This window comes from Gymnoscopelus braueri (genome assembly GCF_963280865.1).
Source record: "Gymnoscopelus braueri genome assembly, chromosome: 12".
NCBI classification, from domain to species: domain Eukaryota; kingdom Metazoa; phylum Chordata; class Actinopteri; order Myctophiformes; family Myctophidae; genus Gymnoscopelus; species Gymnoscopelus braueri.
The window spans coordinates 18,472,536-18,490,655 of NC_137614.1; the positions used below are offsets into that span (position 1 = coordinate 18,472,536).

The following is an 18,120-nucleotide window of genomic DNA, read 5'->3' on the forward strand; positions in this document are numbered from 1 at the left end:
ATACTAGTTGTAGTTAGGGAAAAAAAAATGGACAGTAATAATGGCTTAAAATTTATCTGAAGTTACTGCCTAAATCACAACACTTTACTCATTCTACATTTTGTGTTTTAGTATGTTTCTTGACTTTCAATCCAAAGATAAAGTAGGAAAATCCACTTTACAAAGTTTACGTTCATTTTCCTCATAGGGACATTATTACACTGTATGTTGTACTATGTAAATGTGGAGAATTTGGGCGCTGGGGTGGCACTGGCAGAGGGGTAATGGGGTCCTACCCACCACCGTGGTGCATACGGCTTGGCAGGGCATTCCGATGAAAATGGTTAGCCATATGTTCGTGGGAGGGAAGCCAGGCTAGTTGCTGCACACTAGTGACTCCTACAGGCTCGTCAGGGTGCCTGTTCAGTGGAGCTAGGAGGAATGGTAGTGTACCTCAGTATGCGTTACATCCTCCTGGTGAAACTCCTCACTGTCAGGTAACGTGTGTCACTTGTAACAGAGGTGACACATGCTCGCCTACACCGGTGGTTCCTAAAAAGAAATGTTTTGGGGGGTCACCAGATGATGATGCTTAATGTGCAACATTGTTTTCTCACTCAACACAGTAAACAACATACAGTATAAGTTATTATTTATTTTGATTTGTTTTGTTAAGCGACTTTGGGTACCATGAAAAGCGCTATATACTGTAAGTGTGAATTATTATTATCATTATTATTAGTATTATTATTATTATAAAGTGTATACAGGGTATCTGCACATTTCTAAAGTGACAATTTAATGACCTTTAAGACCTTTTAACACCATTTTTGGGCCAAATCGTCAAATATCACGTAAGAAAGAGGCAAACATTGTGAAAATAGCTGATCAACGCCTCACACTGCGAGTTGTTGGGAGCTTGTAGTTCGGCTATTTTCACAGTATTTATTTCCAAGTGCTTGTCAGAGTGGGGGGTCCCCGGTTCAAATATTATTATTTTTGGGGGGTTGTGGCCTGAAAAGTTTGGGAACCCTTGGCCTATACCATGAGGTCAGCAGCGACAGAATGACTAAATTGAGAGTAAAAGGGAAAACTTGATAATTGCTGAACATTTACATGGCAAACTGAATTAGTTTGAGCCTAAGTTACAGGCAATATTGTTTTTAATCCTTTGGGGTAAAAAAATCCATAATTCAATCACAACCTGAAGCTGATTGACCCATTCTCCCTCCAAATGTTTTTTCAGGCGTACTCGGGCTCCAGTTCTCATTCTTGGATGTTTTCAATTTCTGTGACAGCGATATTGGCGGTGGGATACGAGGAGGTTTGATTTATGCTTGGCACTCCATGGTGGTGGCATCTGAGAGGGCTGCTGAATGCCTTAGCCCAGCTTTCTCCCTGGTGCCCTGAGGATATCTCGAATTGAGCAGAATGACTCGACTTATTCTATGAATTACTCTCCATATACGTCAACTGCTGCAATGCCTACAGTGTGAAAGAAGTAAAACATGTCTCCTCTCTTTTGGCTGACATTATATATTGGTTGTCTAGGGTTTGACTTGAAAAATGGAAGCGTGACACTTTGCTTAAGGCTTTTTAAAAAAGGAGTGTCATTCTCCCTTGCTGTTGCTGCCCATGTTTTGAACTAGATTGGGGTTTGAGGTGTTATTAGTAGTGAGTGCTATGTAAAAACTCTTTCTATGTCCGTCTGTCTTGCATTTAGATTTGTGGTCCTCTCACCAGCGATGCTTTTAAAAGTCTCAGATCAAAGCCAGGTACATTTCTTTCATCGTTTGTATGCTGAAAATCTTCCCTTCATCATCAGCGCAGTGAGCAGTACTGTTGCCGTATTTTGGCACAGATTTAGCGCTATTACAGCAGCCCCCGGACAGTACTTCAGTGCCGTTACTTGCAATAGTCTTTCAACGTTTCTTTTCTTCTTTTGGGCCAGGCGTTTGGCCCAAAAGAAAAGCTGGTGCCCCAGGCTGCAGCCCTGAAAGCCTGTGCATTAAGCCGGGCCTGAGCGAGGTCGTTCTTGTTGAGACAGTTCCTTGTGGTGCCACTTTTGCTAACACTGATTAGTCAGCTACTGTCAACCTTTGGGGTTATTATCAACTCAAGTGGTTATCAGCTAATCATATCACCCTCTCTGTCTTTTTATTACTTCCCTTTTTTGACGGGGCACATTGCTCTAATGACGAGGCAAAGTCATATTTTCGTCGTCTTGTGGTGGCCATAACTGAATGGCTAGAGAGGAAACAGAAGGTCCCCTTTTAACCCCCTGGCCCCAGTCTATGTGTTGAAGTATCCCTGTGCAAGACAAGTGACCCCTAACTGCTCCCTGGGTGCTGTATTAATAGCACCCACTGCTCCTAATATTTAGGATGCAGAGTTCAAATTTCATGTGCAAAAAATACTCCAAAGGAGTGGGGACCATATTATTATTATTGTCAATACTTGGAGGGTATTAGGCTACATTAAGGATGCTTTATTTCTTCAGAAATGTTCATTTTAGAGGCTGCCCTTTTGAGATAAAATCTATCAAGTTCAACTGTTTTTATAATGTTTCTTTCTCCTGTCCTCCCTGCTGCTTTGCAGTCCTGTTGCGCGAGGAGGTGGCCCAACTCCAGGAGGAGGTGCACCTGCTGAGGCAGATGAAGGACATGTTGAGTAAGGACCTGGAGGAGACCCAGGGAGGATGCTCGGCTGACGTGCTCTCTGCCACCGAGCTCCGCGTGCAGCTGGCCCACAAGGAACAGGAGCTGGACCGCGCCAAGGAGGCCCTGCAAGGTGAGACACTGTACTCAGTAGGGAAACAAATGGACCCACTTTTTACACACTAAATGAACGATTAAAGGACCACGTCACCCCTTACCCATATCTTCATATAAATGGACCTCACTAATGTGCGTTAGAAGATGGCAACATGTCTTTCTACTCTGTGTCTCAGGGGAGGGCTAAGCTTCTGTGGAAAAAACTAAAGTAAAATGTAAGTAAAATCTCGGCTTTAAAACAAATTATAACGGCTGTGCAGCAATATAGGACAGGGCCGGGGCATTTTGAGGAGAAAAAACAAGGAGGGAAAATAGCAAGAGGAAGAAGACAAGTGAGAAATGCAGGAGAACTATCTGGATCAAAATGTTCATCAAACCCTGAAGTCATGTGTCTGTACAGTAATTAACACCGCACAATTGGCATGTTTATTCAAACTCACAACCTTAGACATCAAGGGCAAGGCATGAACTTGTTGAGCTACTTGCCAAGTGAAAAAAACACAGATGGCTTCATATTATGTGAATTAAAGCTGGGATTGTAGTGTTCTTGTTAGGCTACTGGCCACATGGGGCAACGGATTTGTAGTGATCCCAGAGGGGAAATTACTTCTTTGCATTGACCCAGCAGTGACTTGCTCAGAGTGAGGGCAGTTGGGGAGCAGTTGGAGGTTAAGTGTCTTGCTCGGGCGACTAAACCTGGCAACACAAAGCCTGGATGAGCCAAAGATCAAACCGGGGACCTTCTGATTGCCACGGCTTTAATTATTTGTCAAACTTTTTTATTTTTACTCTAAGTCTGATTTAATTGATGTTAAAGAGTCTCTATTTGCATTGACTGCAATAGGAGGATATCATTCAAAAAATTGTTTGTTTTTTTCACCATTCTACATCACCATCATCATTGAAATGTGATCAAATCTCCATAGTATTGTTCATTGTTGAGGTGTTTACAGGGTAAAGTCATCTGGAGGTGTGCCATTCAGAATTTCATAGCATCACAATGTCATCATGGGTGAGGTGACGTCAGCATTGCGGTGAATCACCTTTTTGAAAGGATTATTTCTCACAAAATGAGGCAAAACACGCACAAACAAAACCTCAACAATTTCAGTATCAGACCAACACATTGCAGGCTGTTAAAGGAGGAGTTCACCTAAAAAATGACTTATTTTCTATCAATTATACACCCCATGAAGCCTTGAATTCATGGATTTATTTTTGTTTTTGTGGCATTCCTAAGACAATAATTTGATGACTGGGTGTGTATCCGGTAGGAGACACAAATAATCTACTTTGTGTCTCCTACCGGATACATTAGCCGGTAGGAGACGGGAATCAAATGATTGGCTTAGGAATGCCACAAAAACAAAAATAAATCTATGGATTCAAGGCTTCATGGGGTGTGCAATTGATAGAAAATAAGTCATTTTTTGGGTGAACTACTCCTTTAAGTGTCTTAATTGCTGTGACATTTCAGTAGACACTCACTAGTAATATAAGAAGTGAACACAAAAAAATGGAATAGGTGAAGAATAATATACTATCAGAAAAAAAGTGATCACCTGTTTTTTTCAGCCTAGGCTTGTAATTCTGATGATGAAGGCCAAAGCCCAGGGACCCCTGCAGGCCTTAACAGCAGACATTCACTAATGAACGTCTGTATGGTGGAGAAACGTTGCTTGGCTTACTAGGTCCACAAATGTTAAGCAGGGCGGATATGGCCCACAATTACAGCCAGTCTGTGTGGGAAGATAGCAGGAAATTGCCTGTTGTCATATTGTAATTGACAATTTGTTTTCATTGAGTGAGTGTGTGATTCTTGAAGAGAGGATGAGTTGATCTAATCACATTGGTTTGGCTGTTGTTCTTGTAATGTTAATGTATTTCCATCGCAAATGTATTTCCAAGTAGATCATACAGTGCACAGCAAAATCCTGACCATTAATTTAACATTGAGAGTTAATTCAAATACACTTTCAGAGTTTAATTACTGTATAGAAGATTCAAGATTCAGTACTTTATTGTCATTTCAATGATACATTGATAGGAATTGGATTTGGTGTGAGCTCAGGAGGCAAAACTATACAAATGCAAAATAGTTTATATTATTTTCAACACTTTCAGGCTTATAGAGCTGCAAAAATTCAGATTGTTGTGCTTAAGCATGCCTGGCAACCTCTAGCTTAGTACCATGACACTGTGGCACTATAGCAAGCCCACAGTCTGAGGACGTTAAGGCTTTTAGCATTGTTAGCATCTTCCAGTCCTCTGCATATGGGCAGGTGCCACCAGCAACTCTGGCCCTCTCCCCAGTATATGCTTTCAGTCGTTTCCAAGCAGAAACTGGAAACAACATCTGTTTTCCCATTTTGTCTCATTTGCTTGTTTGTGTTGCTTTACTGTACCAGTTGAATTCACACTCTCTCCACAATGTGCATATGCTGCACATGCTGCATAAGTGGTGATGATTACAGTGTGTGGGTTTGTTTTGAAAGAAGTCCAGGGGAGGGGAAATTGTGGCTCCATCAAGTTCCCGGAGTTGTTAGTATAAAAACCATGGTAACTCCTGGACACAGCACTGCTCTTAAAGTGACAGTTATCAAAGTTAGATCATTCTTTCCTCTTACTTATAAGGTATTTGACAAGTTTAGGCTTGCCCCCACAAAAGGACTCATTAGTGGACTCATTAGTTGTTGGCGGTACAAATCGTTGATTTGACGTACCTTCTCATTTGAAACATTACCAGCATTTGCAAGTGTTCTTGCAGTTAGCTCATTAGCTGCATTAATGACTTCATGCTGTCAACTGATTTGAGGTGAGGTGTTGTCCATTTGATTTCCCCCAATTTCACAAGGCTGACATATTGTGAACATCGCCACCAGATGCTCCGACAAAAGTGTTTTCCCAGAAGAATGAGACGCGTGTTTCAGAGAGGCAGTGAGCGTGAGGCTTCTGCTGTGGAAATGAAAAAAGGATGAGGCTTCTGTGATGCAGTAGCTGAATAGAAATGCCTCATCCCCCTTTTTCTCTCTGCCACTTGAGATAGTACCCGTTTACATAGGGAATGTTTCTGAGAAACTGTCACTCCTGCCTCGGTTCAGACGGTTTGCTGCTAAATTACATGCAGATTTTCGGGTGCTCATGAATACAAAATGGAGACCGGAGAGGAGAACAGCACCTTTCAGTCTATTCTCTCTCCAGTTGGCAGTTTTCTTTCTTTCTTACTTTTTTTCTTTCTATATTGATATCCTGCTGTCCTTTAGGTTTAGGGCTTTCTCTCTCTCTCTTTCTTTCCTTCTCTCTCTCTCTCTCTCTTCTTTCTCTCTCTGTGTTTCAGTGTTCTCATTGTTAAATCCTATGCTCACCTCCAACTTTGTCAGCCATTGGCTTCTGAGCACTGTAATTGTGACAGTAATTGTGTAATGGCTTTGCAATTGCAGGTTATGTTGCGATGCCTTGGGTACTCGAGCCGGTACTCGTGCAATAGTTTCACTTTCTGCCTATGAAGGAGAGTATACCAGCGATGACAAAAGGAAACTATCTCAGGGGTCTCCAGGGCCCCAAAGTGAAATGAGGAAAGAAAACGCCAGTTCGACGAAGGTAGTTGGACCATTAATCGGAGTGATGTTTATAAAGTTGACCCAAGTCCCATTTAGACCTGTGCCATTCCCCATCAAAGTTATGTTTAATTAATTTTCAAAGTATCGCTGGTGCTCTGTGACGATTTTTAATTAGCAGTTCTCGCGTTGACTAATTACTGCTGCTCAGGGACTCCCAGTCAATACAGAGCTCAAATGAACGCATTGGACGGCTGTGTAACATCAAAGTGCAGCCAGCCTCTCGTTTAGGGCCTTTTCATGCTGCAGCGTGCTCACAAAGCACCATGTCCTTGAGTTGACGCCAAGGCTCAACAGTAAAACCCTCAGTGTTCATTTAACTCTGTATGTCATTTGTACACTCTCTAGGTTACAAATGGATAAATGAATGGAAATGTTACTGTCTGTGTCTATATACTGTACATATAATAACTTACTACATGTGTATGTGTACGCACGCGCGCGCACACACACACACACACACACACACACACACACACACACACACACACACACACACACACACACACACACACACACACACACACACACAGTATCTCTGAGCCAACATGCTCTCACTGGACTGTTTAACCTGATCATATTCAATTAATTACAGTTGTAGTGTTTCTGCAACAAATTAAGTTCCGTGTCAAAAAGGCTCCAATTGAATTTGTGGAAACTGGAGGAAAATCATTAATGGGGGCTAGTGTTTACCCAATCCACTGTGATTCATTGCCCTGCTAATGGCAGCTGGTTCAGCGTGACAAGTAATGGGGAAGGTTGTTCTGACTGACGCTTCAATCTTTTTCAATTGGTTTGTCTCTAGGGAGAGAGCAATGGGTTTGGCTCATAGTGGCACCCAGTGGTTGTGAAGGGTAACTTAGTTACTTAGTCATCCACCATTCCTCAGTCACAAAGAGTGGCAATGTACCAATCAGAATCCATCTGGAAAATGGGGTGGGGACAGTACATTTAAAAGTGACAAGCAAGGCTATATACCTTAATAACTAATGTGTTTTATTACAAAATAATATACAGTACAGTACCGTTAACTCACCGTACTGTAGACAGAAATGGACAGTTTGCTTGTGACTGGACAGAGGGGTAAAGCAATAACATGCCGAATGTCAAGGTTTATATGCCCGACATCACAGTACTGACAAAGCAAATGTGTGAAGGAATCTGTCCTTCGCATCCCGAGAACCGCCCGCCCGCCCGACTCGGTCAAACCCGGCGCGCCTATCACAGAGGAGCCGAGGGAGTGTGGTGCCCAGCGACAAGTCGGTCGGATTGACCACTATGCCCATATACAGTATAGGCATAATCTGGAGATCTGGTTGTCCAGAGCCGCAAATCCGAACAATATGGGCATAATATGGGCACTGTCCCTGTGGAGGATACACCGAATCTGTGTGTGTTTGGCGGGGGTGTGTTTAGGCCCAGCCCAATCCATCGGCTTCACGGATTGGCTGAGCTTTGTGTTGCTTTTGTGCTGCTGCAATATAAGTGTACAATGACACTCCATTCGTGTATGCTCATTTCAAAATAACTATTCAAAGATCAATGCCTTGTCTCCCTCAGATTTTGTGGGTTGCAGCTGATATCTCTCTCTGCCTTACAGTCAGTCAGGGGCGTAGCCAGAACGCTAGCCGAGGCTGGGCCTAGGGAGTCGCGGGTGGGCACACATGCATGTGTGCCCGGACCGTGCGCACAAAAATGTGCAGTTTTTGATACTTTTTTCGCGGGTTTGTGACGGATTTCGGGTGCCTATATATATATACACTGTTATCAAAATGGCTGAATATGACATAATTGTTTTTTTTAAAGTTATAATTTTAAAAAATGGGTGGGTAGAAAAACCAAATGGGTGGGCCCAGGCCTACCTATGCCCACCCGTGGCTACGCTCCTGCTTACAGTGCATGTACACACACACACACACACACACACACACACACACACACACACACACACACACACAAATGGACTCCCAGACTGCTAGTTAGTGAGCAATGTCTAATACATTTTTAATTGTGGCTCCCTGCTGTCAAAAACTCCATGACTTTTATAATGCCACTGGACCAAGGGTCAAAGGTAATTGGATATTGTAACATTGCCATACATCACTATGTATACCAAGGCCTCTGGTCCCATCTTCAACCTAATGCACAGCTGGATCTATTTGATCAAGTGTGATCGGACAATATAATGTCCGATCTGTGAACTGTGTACATTGTGTTGGAGATGGACTGAGCATGATACTACTGTAGTTTATTATTCAGATAAGCAGGTTCCCAAACAATGGTGTCTCTCTCCGATGAGCTGACCTCTCTCTCTCTCTCTCTCTCTCTCTCTCTCTCTCTCTCTCTCTCTCTCTCTCTCTCTCTCTCTCTCTCTCTCTCTCTCTCTCTCTCTCTCCGTCTCTCTGTCTCTCTGTCTAATTATGCTCAAAGAAAGCTGAATAAAATTCTGTCCCCTCTCCATGGGACACTAGTTGTATTGCATAGTGCCAACATGGAGTGGCTTCTAACGTGAGGAACATCATTACCTGCCTGGGCGTTTTGTTGAGTGGAAGAGGCTGGTGTGTCTTTGGGAGTCCTGTTCCGACCATATTATAAATTCAGCTGAAGCTGTGCAAATGACATATTCCATGAATATGAATTCTCAAATGATCAAATTATTCAAGCTACTCTATACATGGACATGTTTTGTTAGGACCTTTTCAACCATCCTCATCTAGAGACCTATAAGGAAAGAATTGTTCGAGCGGTTAAGAATCTGTACCAGAAGATATGGGACACAACAGACAATGATGGCCATTATTTAACAAGAGAGAGGGGAAAATGCAGTGTTTATGATGTGATATAAAGGGCCCATTATACTTACTTCCGAAAGTAGCAGATCTACAAGCTCACAATCCATTGCAGTGCGACACGTTGTGAACCTCTAGATCTGCTATTGTTGCTGCTCGACACATGCGTGCAACAGTACAGTATAAATCTGGTGTAAGTGTGCTGCAGTAGTGCATACAAACCACAGTGAACTAAATGACTGAGGCTCTTTTTATTTCTTGACAAACCCTGAGGGAAAAAGTGTCCAATAGTTGAATAAGCTATTGGACACAGCTAATAAGCTGTTGCTGAATAAGAGCAATTTAAATCGAAGGCTCCAAGATGGAATATCTGTAGTTTATGATAAACATTTCTTTTTTAGTTTATTCAGAAGTGTTTCAAGCAGTGTTACAGATAAAAATGTCTTCACTGTTACTACATGAGTTTGACCTTTAAGCACTGCAAATTCGATTAAGCACAAGCTATTGTGGAATTTGCCGAACTATAAATCCTATATGAGTTCAGACTCAGAGTCAAGCATGTTACAGTATAGTAGGTGGAATTCACATATACAGTTATCAAACACGGATGGATGCCACTTGCATATGCACAGATTGCAAATGATTATCACATCCTGCCTGTGACCTTTTAGAGGGAAAGAAAACCCAGCATGGATCATTATAGTCCAAGAAAACACATAGTACATGCATGCACACATACACGCATTGCACACAGTATTACACTTAATGCTCAAATAACACTCAAAACAATGGTCTAACCAGTGTATTTGTTGTCATACGACAAATAGCTAATTTCGATATTTTTGCCATTTTGCTAAATTGTTTCACTTAAATCTTTTTCTATAATGGCAAAGTAGGGATGCCGTTGTTGAAAGTGGTTAAATAAAAGCATCCACCGATGAGTCACCAAGTCAGCTAATGAGCAGCTAGCAGCTGGAAACAGGAAGTACTGCATAAGCTACACTTCAGACAGAGAACTCCCACAGGATCTGGGTGTTCTTGTTCAGTCATTAATGAGCAGTGCCTCTCCTCACACGCCCTCTAGTTGCATAGTGCCTGACAAGAGCTGAGACGAAGGCCATTAGCGTGCAAGCCGTGCACATTAACCTGCATAAAAAGCACAACAGCCATGATGGTGGTAGTCTTAAGGGCCCCTTGTGTGTTGAGCTGCAAACCACTTACGTGTGCTTATCAGACCATAAAGAAAATGGCAATGGTCTCGAGTGAAAAATGTTGCAAAGAAGAAGACGCTGTTAAAATAACTGTTTATAAAAAAAACATCCAACACTGGCCAGCGTACACAACCAAACTACACAAATTCACCTGCACACGTGCATAGATAGACACACGCATGTTCCCACCGACCCTGTGAGAAAAATAGACATGCAGTCTAACGCGATACCGTAACACTACTTTGGTGAAAAGGCATCCGTTATATCGTCACTGTCGGGTGGAAACCTTGTATGTCCAAAACTGTTACTTTTCATGATTCAAATTCCAAAATGGCAAAAGAGCGATCTACAAGCTCAAAACGCTGCGCATGTGTATACCACACGAGACACAATCACACCCTTACAATACACAATTAGACAGACAATACAAAACAAACAAAACAAACAAAAAACAAAAAAATACAGAAATAAAACTAACAAAGGCTGTTACATAGTCAATGATCAGATCTGCTACTTTTGATGCTTTTGTGTGACGCTGTAGTACGATCAAGTAGGGCATTAATTTACAAAAAAACACAAAAAGTAAGAATATGGAGGTAGGAGGTTTCTGCCCGACAGCTAACGGATATTCTAGTCTCTCCAATATCTTCTCAGCTCCTATACTCCTGTTTGGTTCCTGCTCTGCGGACATTACTTTCATGGTTCCCTGGCGGCGCCCGGCCTCCGTCTCATCTGGTAATAACTTGTGGAGGCCCGGAGTCCTGGACGGAGCCTCGGAGGACAGGGAGTCATTAATACGGCTGTCAGCAGCGGAGACAGGCGAGCTCTTCCCCGTCCCACCTGTCTGCCTTAACCCATTCGAACCGGGAACGCTTCTGTGTCATTTTAAGATTTATTTGGCTATTCAAAAAATAGCAGATATACAAGCTCATTGCAGATCTATGAGCTTGTAGATCTGCAATGTTTAGAAAAATCGTGAAAGTGTGTGCAAATCTTTGAAAATATAGTTTTTCAAGCCAACATTCGTCAAATATTTTGTTCCAGGTACCTCCAGAAGCGAAGATTTGAGTTAAACATTTTATTATTATTATTTATTTAATTTATTTATTATGTAAAAATATATATTCAAAGATTTGCACAAATGTTCAAGATAAAGAAAAAAATTGCACGCTATGAGCTTGTAGATCTGCTATTTTTGAATAGCCAAAGTATAAAATAATAGTTATAACTCAAATCTAAAATGACACAGATGCGTTCCCGGTCTTAGTGGATTAATGTAGCCGCCATGAGCTCTAGAGGGCCCTTGGGATGCTGCCTTTATCCATTGAACATTTTCATAAATAGGTTATAAACGGTTAGGAACGGTGCTTTCTCCTGTTTGGCTAATAGGGCTGGGCAATATATTGATGTCTATGAGACTCCATATCGTCTGGGATTTTGCATATTGTAATATTGTAATATAGCAAATGTGTTGTCTTTTACTGGTTTTATACTTATTTTATTATTTCAAAAATGTACAAAAAGTACAGAAAATAGCACATCTACAAGTTTACAACACGTCGCATATAGATGATCTATTTTCACTATTCACCCAGCCCTAGGACAGTGCTTTCTCCTCAAAAAGGCTAACATGATTTGTGACCCTGAATCAGCCCATTTTTCCAGTCACAAACGATGTTTTGTTGCATCCAACGTGTGTGTGTGTGTGTGTGTGTGTGTGTGTGTGTGTGTGTGTGTGTGTGTGTGTGTGTGTGTGTGTGTGTGTGTGTGTGTGTGTGTGTGTGTGTGTGTGTGTGTGTGTGTGTGTGTGTGTGTGTGTGTGTGTGTGCGCTGCCAAATGGTCGCAGGTGTGAGATGTGATGTGGCTAATGTATTGGCTCGTGTCAAAGGGCCCTTTGATTTCACTTCCTGAGGCAGGTGCGGGGAGCTTCCTGTTGCCCTCGGCCAATAAGAGAGACAATTTATGCCCTCTATAGAAGGGTGGTTGGCTCATGAATCACTTTGGCATTGGGATTGCCCGCCTAAAGAATGGACGAAAGAGAGAGATTATGAAAAGGGTGACAGAAAGAAAAAAAAGAGAGGACAGGAAACTGGAGGGTCAATCTGTCCTTGCACGAGTGCTCTCCCATTCCGCCCGTTCGAGCAGTGCTCCCCAGACACAACGTGTGAATGCCATGCAATTAACAAAGCTGTCATATAAGTTAATTAATGACATGCAGCTGGAGACCTGGTTTCAACAGAGACGCAGAGAGAGAGGGAAGAAGAGAGAAACAAAGGGGAGGACAGAGGAGAGCAAAGGAAGCTGGATGAAGACCTTCAAGTGAAGAGAAGGAAAAGATGGTCAGACAGATCAGGGGAAAAAACAAGGAAAATAGTAAATGGAGGAACAGTCTATTTGGGAAGATTACCGGAGGGAAAGTCAAGATAAAAGTTAATGAGTTGGGAAAACATTCTAAGAAATGAGAATGGAGGAAAAAGCCAAAACACTAGGAGGAGAGAGAAGGAATGTGGCATGTGGAAAGGAAGAGGAATTAAGCGTTTCGAGGGTTGCAGTATAACGCACCTCAACCAAACATGCTATCATTTTGTGTGGGTGAGATGTCACAGAAGATTACAGAGCATGAAAGAGAGAGAGAGAGAATGGGAGAGTGTTCTTAGCCAGCTTTTAACTGAGACAAAAAAAGAGCAGTCACGCTGTGTTAGACCCGCGGCAGCGGTTTCATTTAACATTTGAACATGTTGAGTGTTGGCTTCATCCATGCGCCAATTAGCTGGAATTAAACAAAGTTGAAGTGGTTCACCATGAGAAACCTAATTATTGTTAATGTTCACCTCATTCTAAAAGTGAAACTTTACTGCAGGCAGTGAATTAAACAACAACGCAGGCAACGTGTTATTCTATTGTGCACGCTACCACTAATATTGTTGCAGTGGCACAAACGTGACGCAAACCTCGACCAATCCGTGATGCCGATGGTTTGGTTGGCCGATCAGGGAAGCCGATGCCTACATCCCCCACAGAGACATTCAGTGCGTCCTCCACAGATCCATGGAATGGACAGACAGATAGACATTCGTGTTTTTTTCGGTTCCGGACAACCGTCGGTCCGACCGAATTCCCACTCGTCGCTGCACATCGAAGTCAGTCAGTCAGACAGTGCCCAACTTATGCCCAGGACAGACAATTCCTACATTAGATACATTCATACATTACAGTATATACACATACAGTATAATGCATACATACAGTACATCTTCATAATATGAATATATGCATTCATATATGTATGTATACTGTACATCAGTGGTTCCCAAACCTTTTAGCTCGAGACCCCCAAAAAAATGTTTCACTACTTCTTAAAAGTACTTTTCCCCCTCTAATTCATGGATTTGTTTATTTTTATTCTTTTGGAAAACATTTGATATTGTTTTTAACTTATGAAATGTTTAGATTTTTGGGGAAATGTTTTGAAAATCTTTTGAAATAATAGTATAAAGAAACTAGAAAAAGTGCTCCTCGGAGCACAAGTCTCCGCCAGGTCAGGTAGGTTATTATGGCCTCCTGGTGGCGCTATAATAGGCCAATGTGAAAAGGGTGCCATTTATTCCTAGGCCGTGCACGGCAATCGGACACTGCATGCATGATTTGAGGCATTTTGTTCAAAAAAATTGTTTTGCTAAATTTGACCTGCTGGTGGTGCTATAACAGGCCAATGTTAAAAGGGTGGCATTTGTTCCTCAACGTAGTGCAAATGTGCATTCAAAGTTTCACTGCAATCGGACGCTGCATTCATGATTTGTGGCATTTTGTTCAAAACGGGCCACTCCTGCAAACATTACATGTCAATGTTAGCCAATCAAGATGGAATATGAAAAATCAAACAGATCCGTCTTGATCACATGACTATAGAGATCATGTGTACCGATTTGCGTGAAATTTTGATCAAATCTGAAGGCTTAATATCAAAACAAATGTTTTACATAAGTCTGCCTCCTAGTGGCGCTATAAAAGGCAAATGTGAAAAATGCAGGGCAAAGGTTTTTCCTTGGAGAGAGTGTGCATACAAAGTTTTACACTGATCGGTGCAGTTATAGGTAAAAACACGAATCGGCCTGTTACAGCGCCACCATGAGGCTGATTTGAACATTTTCAAATTGCATTTCTTCCTCGGCCTAATAGGAATGTGTGTGCAAAATTTCACGGAAATTGCATGCTGTGTTCATGATTTGAGGCATTTTGTTGGAAACAGAGTACTCCTGCAAACTTTGAAAGACAATTTTTGCCAATCAGGATGGAATATGAAAAATTTGAAATGAGCCGTTTCTTTTAATGACTTTAGAGATACTGTGTACCGATTTGGCGAAATCTGTAGGAGTACTGTTAAAAAATGTGTTTTGCACAAATCGGCCTCCTGGTGGCGCTATAAAAAGCCCATGTGAAAAATGTGGAGCAGAGGTTCTGCTCTGGCACCCAGGGAGTGTGTGTGTACAGTTTCGCTGCGATCAAGCCAACAGTGCCAGAGATTAGCTGTCCACAAAATGACAGAATGACGGACGGACACACACACACACACACACACACAGACGGACGGACAGGGGGTAAAACATACTCTCTCGCCATGCCTTTCGGCCTGGCGGAGACAATGAATGGGATATTTACTTGTGGGAAACAGTGCTGTACATCATACATTAATCCTCATCTGCAATCTTTGTCAGCTGGCGCTGCTCTGTCCATCCAGCCCAACGTGACCCTTGGCTTGACCTCCTTTTCTCTGAACTCTCTTGTCTGTCTCCAGCCATGAAGGGCGACCGTAAGCGTCTGAAGGCAGAGAAGGCGGATCTGGTCAACCAGATGCAACAGCTCTACGCCACGCTGGAGAGCCGAGAGGAGCAGCTCCGAGATTTCATACGCAACTACGAACAGCACAGGAAAGTACGTATAAGCCATTAAGACCCGAGGCCGAGTCTACAAAATGTCTTCTAAATCCGAAAAACTTATGTTGCTATGTCAGTGGTGCTCAAACTTTTTCATGTCAAGGACCACCCAAAATTATATGTATTTGACCGCGGACCCCCATCTCAAAATATTTTGTTCCAGGGACCACCTGGAAGCAAAGAGTCTAAAATGTTCGCTATAAAAATATGTTTAAAGATTTTCTAAAATATTCTTTTTAAATAGCAGATCTACAAGCTCATTGCGTGGCACGAAGTGAGCTTTTGTAGATTGGCTAGTTTTCCTATTTTTGGATTGCAAAGCATTTTCAGAGCATTTATTTATTTAAATGATCAATTAATCGATCGTGTTCCAGCTTGGATCAATGGAACTAACATAGTATGCTTCAAGTTCCTATTTATTAGTATCACAATGAAAAAAAATATTACAGAAAAGATGCCATGACACTTTTTTTACATTAGTTTTTTTATATGAATGTATATTATCATTCAAATCTTTGTGTTTTGCCAATTATGTGGGTGCCCACTTGCAATATCCTCATTGGCCACCAGTGGTCCCTGGCTCACAGGTTGAGAATCGCTGGATTATGTTGATGACGCACTATCCGGTCAACTATGGGCTGAAATGTCCGATTACATACCGTCTCCCTCACATGCCGACTGTCTGTGACTGTGTTTCTGCACCAGGAGAGTGAGGATGCAGTGAAGACGCTGGCCAAGGAGAAGGACATGCTGGAGAGAGAGAAGTGGGACCTGCGGCGGCAGACCAAGGAGGCCACCGAGCACACGGGGGCGCTGCGCTCCCAGCTGGACCTCAAGGAGAACCGCATCAAAGAGCTAGAGGCTGAGCTCGCTATGGTGAGACACACAGACAGACACACAGACAGATGGAATGAACAGGCAGACAGACATGCACACGGACAGACTACAAGGTCCTTACACAACGGGAGCATTTCTTTTGTGTGCGATTAATAAGCCCGAAACTATATTCTTTTTCGAAACATTGCACGCCGATTAAGCGACGTAATTTCCATCCGCAACAAAGTGTATAAAAAGCATCAACTTGTATGAAAGAGGGATCAACTATACTATATGAATAGTTTGATACGAAACGTTTGCACTCAAATGTGTTCAAAATGTAGGCAACCACGTAGGTGGTTGTCCCAGTGTAAGATATGTTCCCTACAACAGCTGAGCGAGCGATACAGTGACTTTATGAATGAATCATACATTTCCTACAGTGCATCAATAGCTAGTTAAATATTTTATGTCCAGCACACGCTTATCATTCAAACTGAAGTGAGGGGTGCTTACAGTAGCTAAGCTGTCCTCACATTGTCAGCACAGCTCGAATCATAGGATCACCAATAAGGATCGGCTTTTGCTATTATTGAACGTCTTTGAAACCTTTTGAAGCTTTTGAAAAATGTTTGAAACGTTTTGAAAACATGCCCAAAACAGGGATGCCGATGTGGTTTGATGCCAAAGTACAAAGAGACTACAGGACCGCCATAGAAATATAATAACATGACTATTTATTCATGTCTACTGTACGTGTGCAATTTTTGCAGTATTTAGACACTTGGTGTGAACATTTAATATTTGAGGTGTACTACTGTATATCGTCTCTGTCGGCTGGAAACCTCAAACGTCCAAAACTGTTACTTTTCAGGATTCAAATTCAAAAATAACAAAATTAGCAGATCTACAAGCTCAAAAAGCATAGCTTCGCACTGCATTTCGAGCTTGTAGATCTGCTACATTTGATGCTTTTGTGTGACGTTGTTGTACAATCAAGTATGGCGTTAATTTACGGAAAAAAACACAGACATTTTAAATATGGAGATAGGAGGTTTCTGCCCGACAGCAACGATATACACCTGACATACAGGAAGGATTTTGAATGACCAGTATAGCGATCCCTCGTGTCTCCACCTTGCTCTCAGATCAGTAACTGTGTGAATCAGAGAATGGAGTTCCGAGTGTTTGACCGGCTCGGCGACAGGGATTCCTCTCCTAGGGTGATGGCGGTAAGACGGGTCCCCCCTCCCCCCCTCCACCTGCCCGCTTCGACTTTGAAATCTGAACCCCAATGACTCCTCTCCAATCCCCACACCTGTGATGGGATTGTCATGGGATTGTCCGCTATTTGCACGTATTTCACTAACTGCCCGGTTTGACCCTCACTGATCCCAATGGTTCCTATAACAACATTGATCCTGCTATGATTCCCCACAAAAAAAATTATTGTTGATTATTTGATTCTTCTTCTGGGTCTAATCAGGGAAAGGATTGTTGGGGAAAACGCTTGAAGTGTAGATGTCTTGTGACAACTACTAGTCTGACGTAGCCAGTCGATCGGGGACCTCCATCTACTGGTATAACGTCTGGGGACATCCACATTTAGTGTATGGGCTAGAACAGTGGTTCTCAAACTTTTTTATTTCAAGGGCCAATGAAAAGCAAGTCTTTAGCACACCTACGAAAGCAACGTGTGTCGTAACAGAAAAAAACTACTGCACACTGCCTTCAAATGCAAAAAAAATACTTTAATGGGAATATATAATGTTGTATTCCCATTAAAGTATTTTTTTGCATTTGAAGACAGTGTGCGGGAGTTTTTTTCTGTTATGTTAAATTTCAAGGACCCCCATAACTCTCAGAGTCACAGACCGTTTGGAACCCCATCAGGGAACCACCCTGAGGGTCCCTGGACCCCACTTATAGAGAATCACTGGCCTAGAACTGCGGTGAGAACAACTGCTTTGAGAACAGTCATATCACCATCCCATACGAA

The 18,120-nt window shown here is 42.3% G+C and overlaps 1 protein-coding gene across 8 annotated transcripts in view; it reads left to right on the top strand.

Annotated features, from left to right (window-relative positions):
• Window positions 1–18,120, top strand: part of kazna (kazrin, periplakin interacting protein a) — a 229,031-nt gene that overhangs the window by 189,058 nt on the left and 21,853 nt on the right. For 6 of the 8 annotated variants that reach the window (XR_013934138.1, XM_080443729.1, XM_080443730.1 and 3 more), the window contains 4 exons: window positions 2,578–2,769; window positions 15,167–15,303; window positions 16,011–16,181; window positions 17,270–17,353. Coding sequence is in view for 7 of the 8 variants with exons in the window: in XM_080443729.1 (XP_080299855.1) it covers window positions 2,578–2,769; window positions 15,167–15,303; window positions 16,011–16,181; window positions 17,270–17,353 (584 nt within the window). In the remaining variant the exon portion in view is untranslated. The remainder of the gene's footprint in view (window positions 1–2,577; window positions 2,770–15,166; window positions 15,304–16,010; window positions 16,182–17,269; window positions 17,354–18,120) is intronic. The other 2 variants (XM_080443725.1, XM_080443731.1) reach the window with 1 other exon arrangement.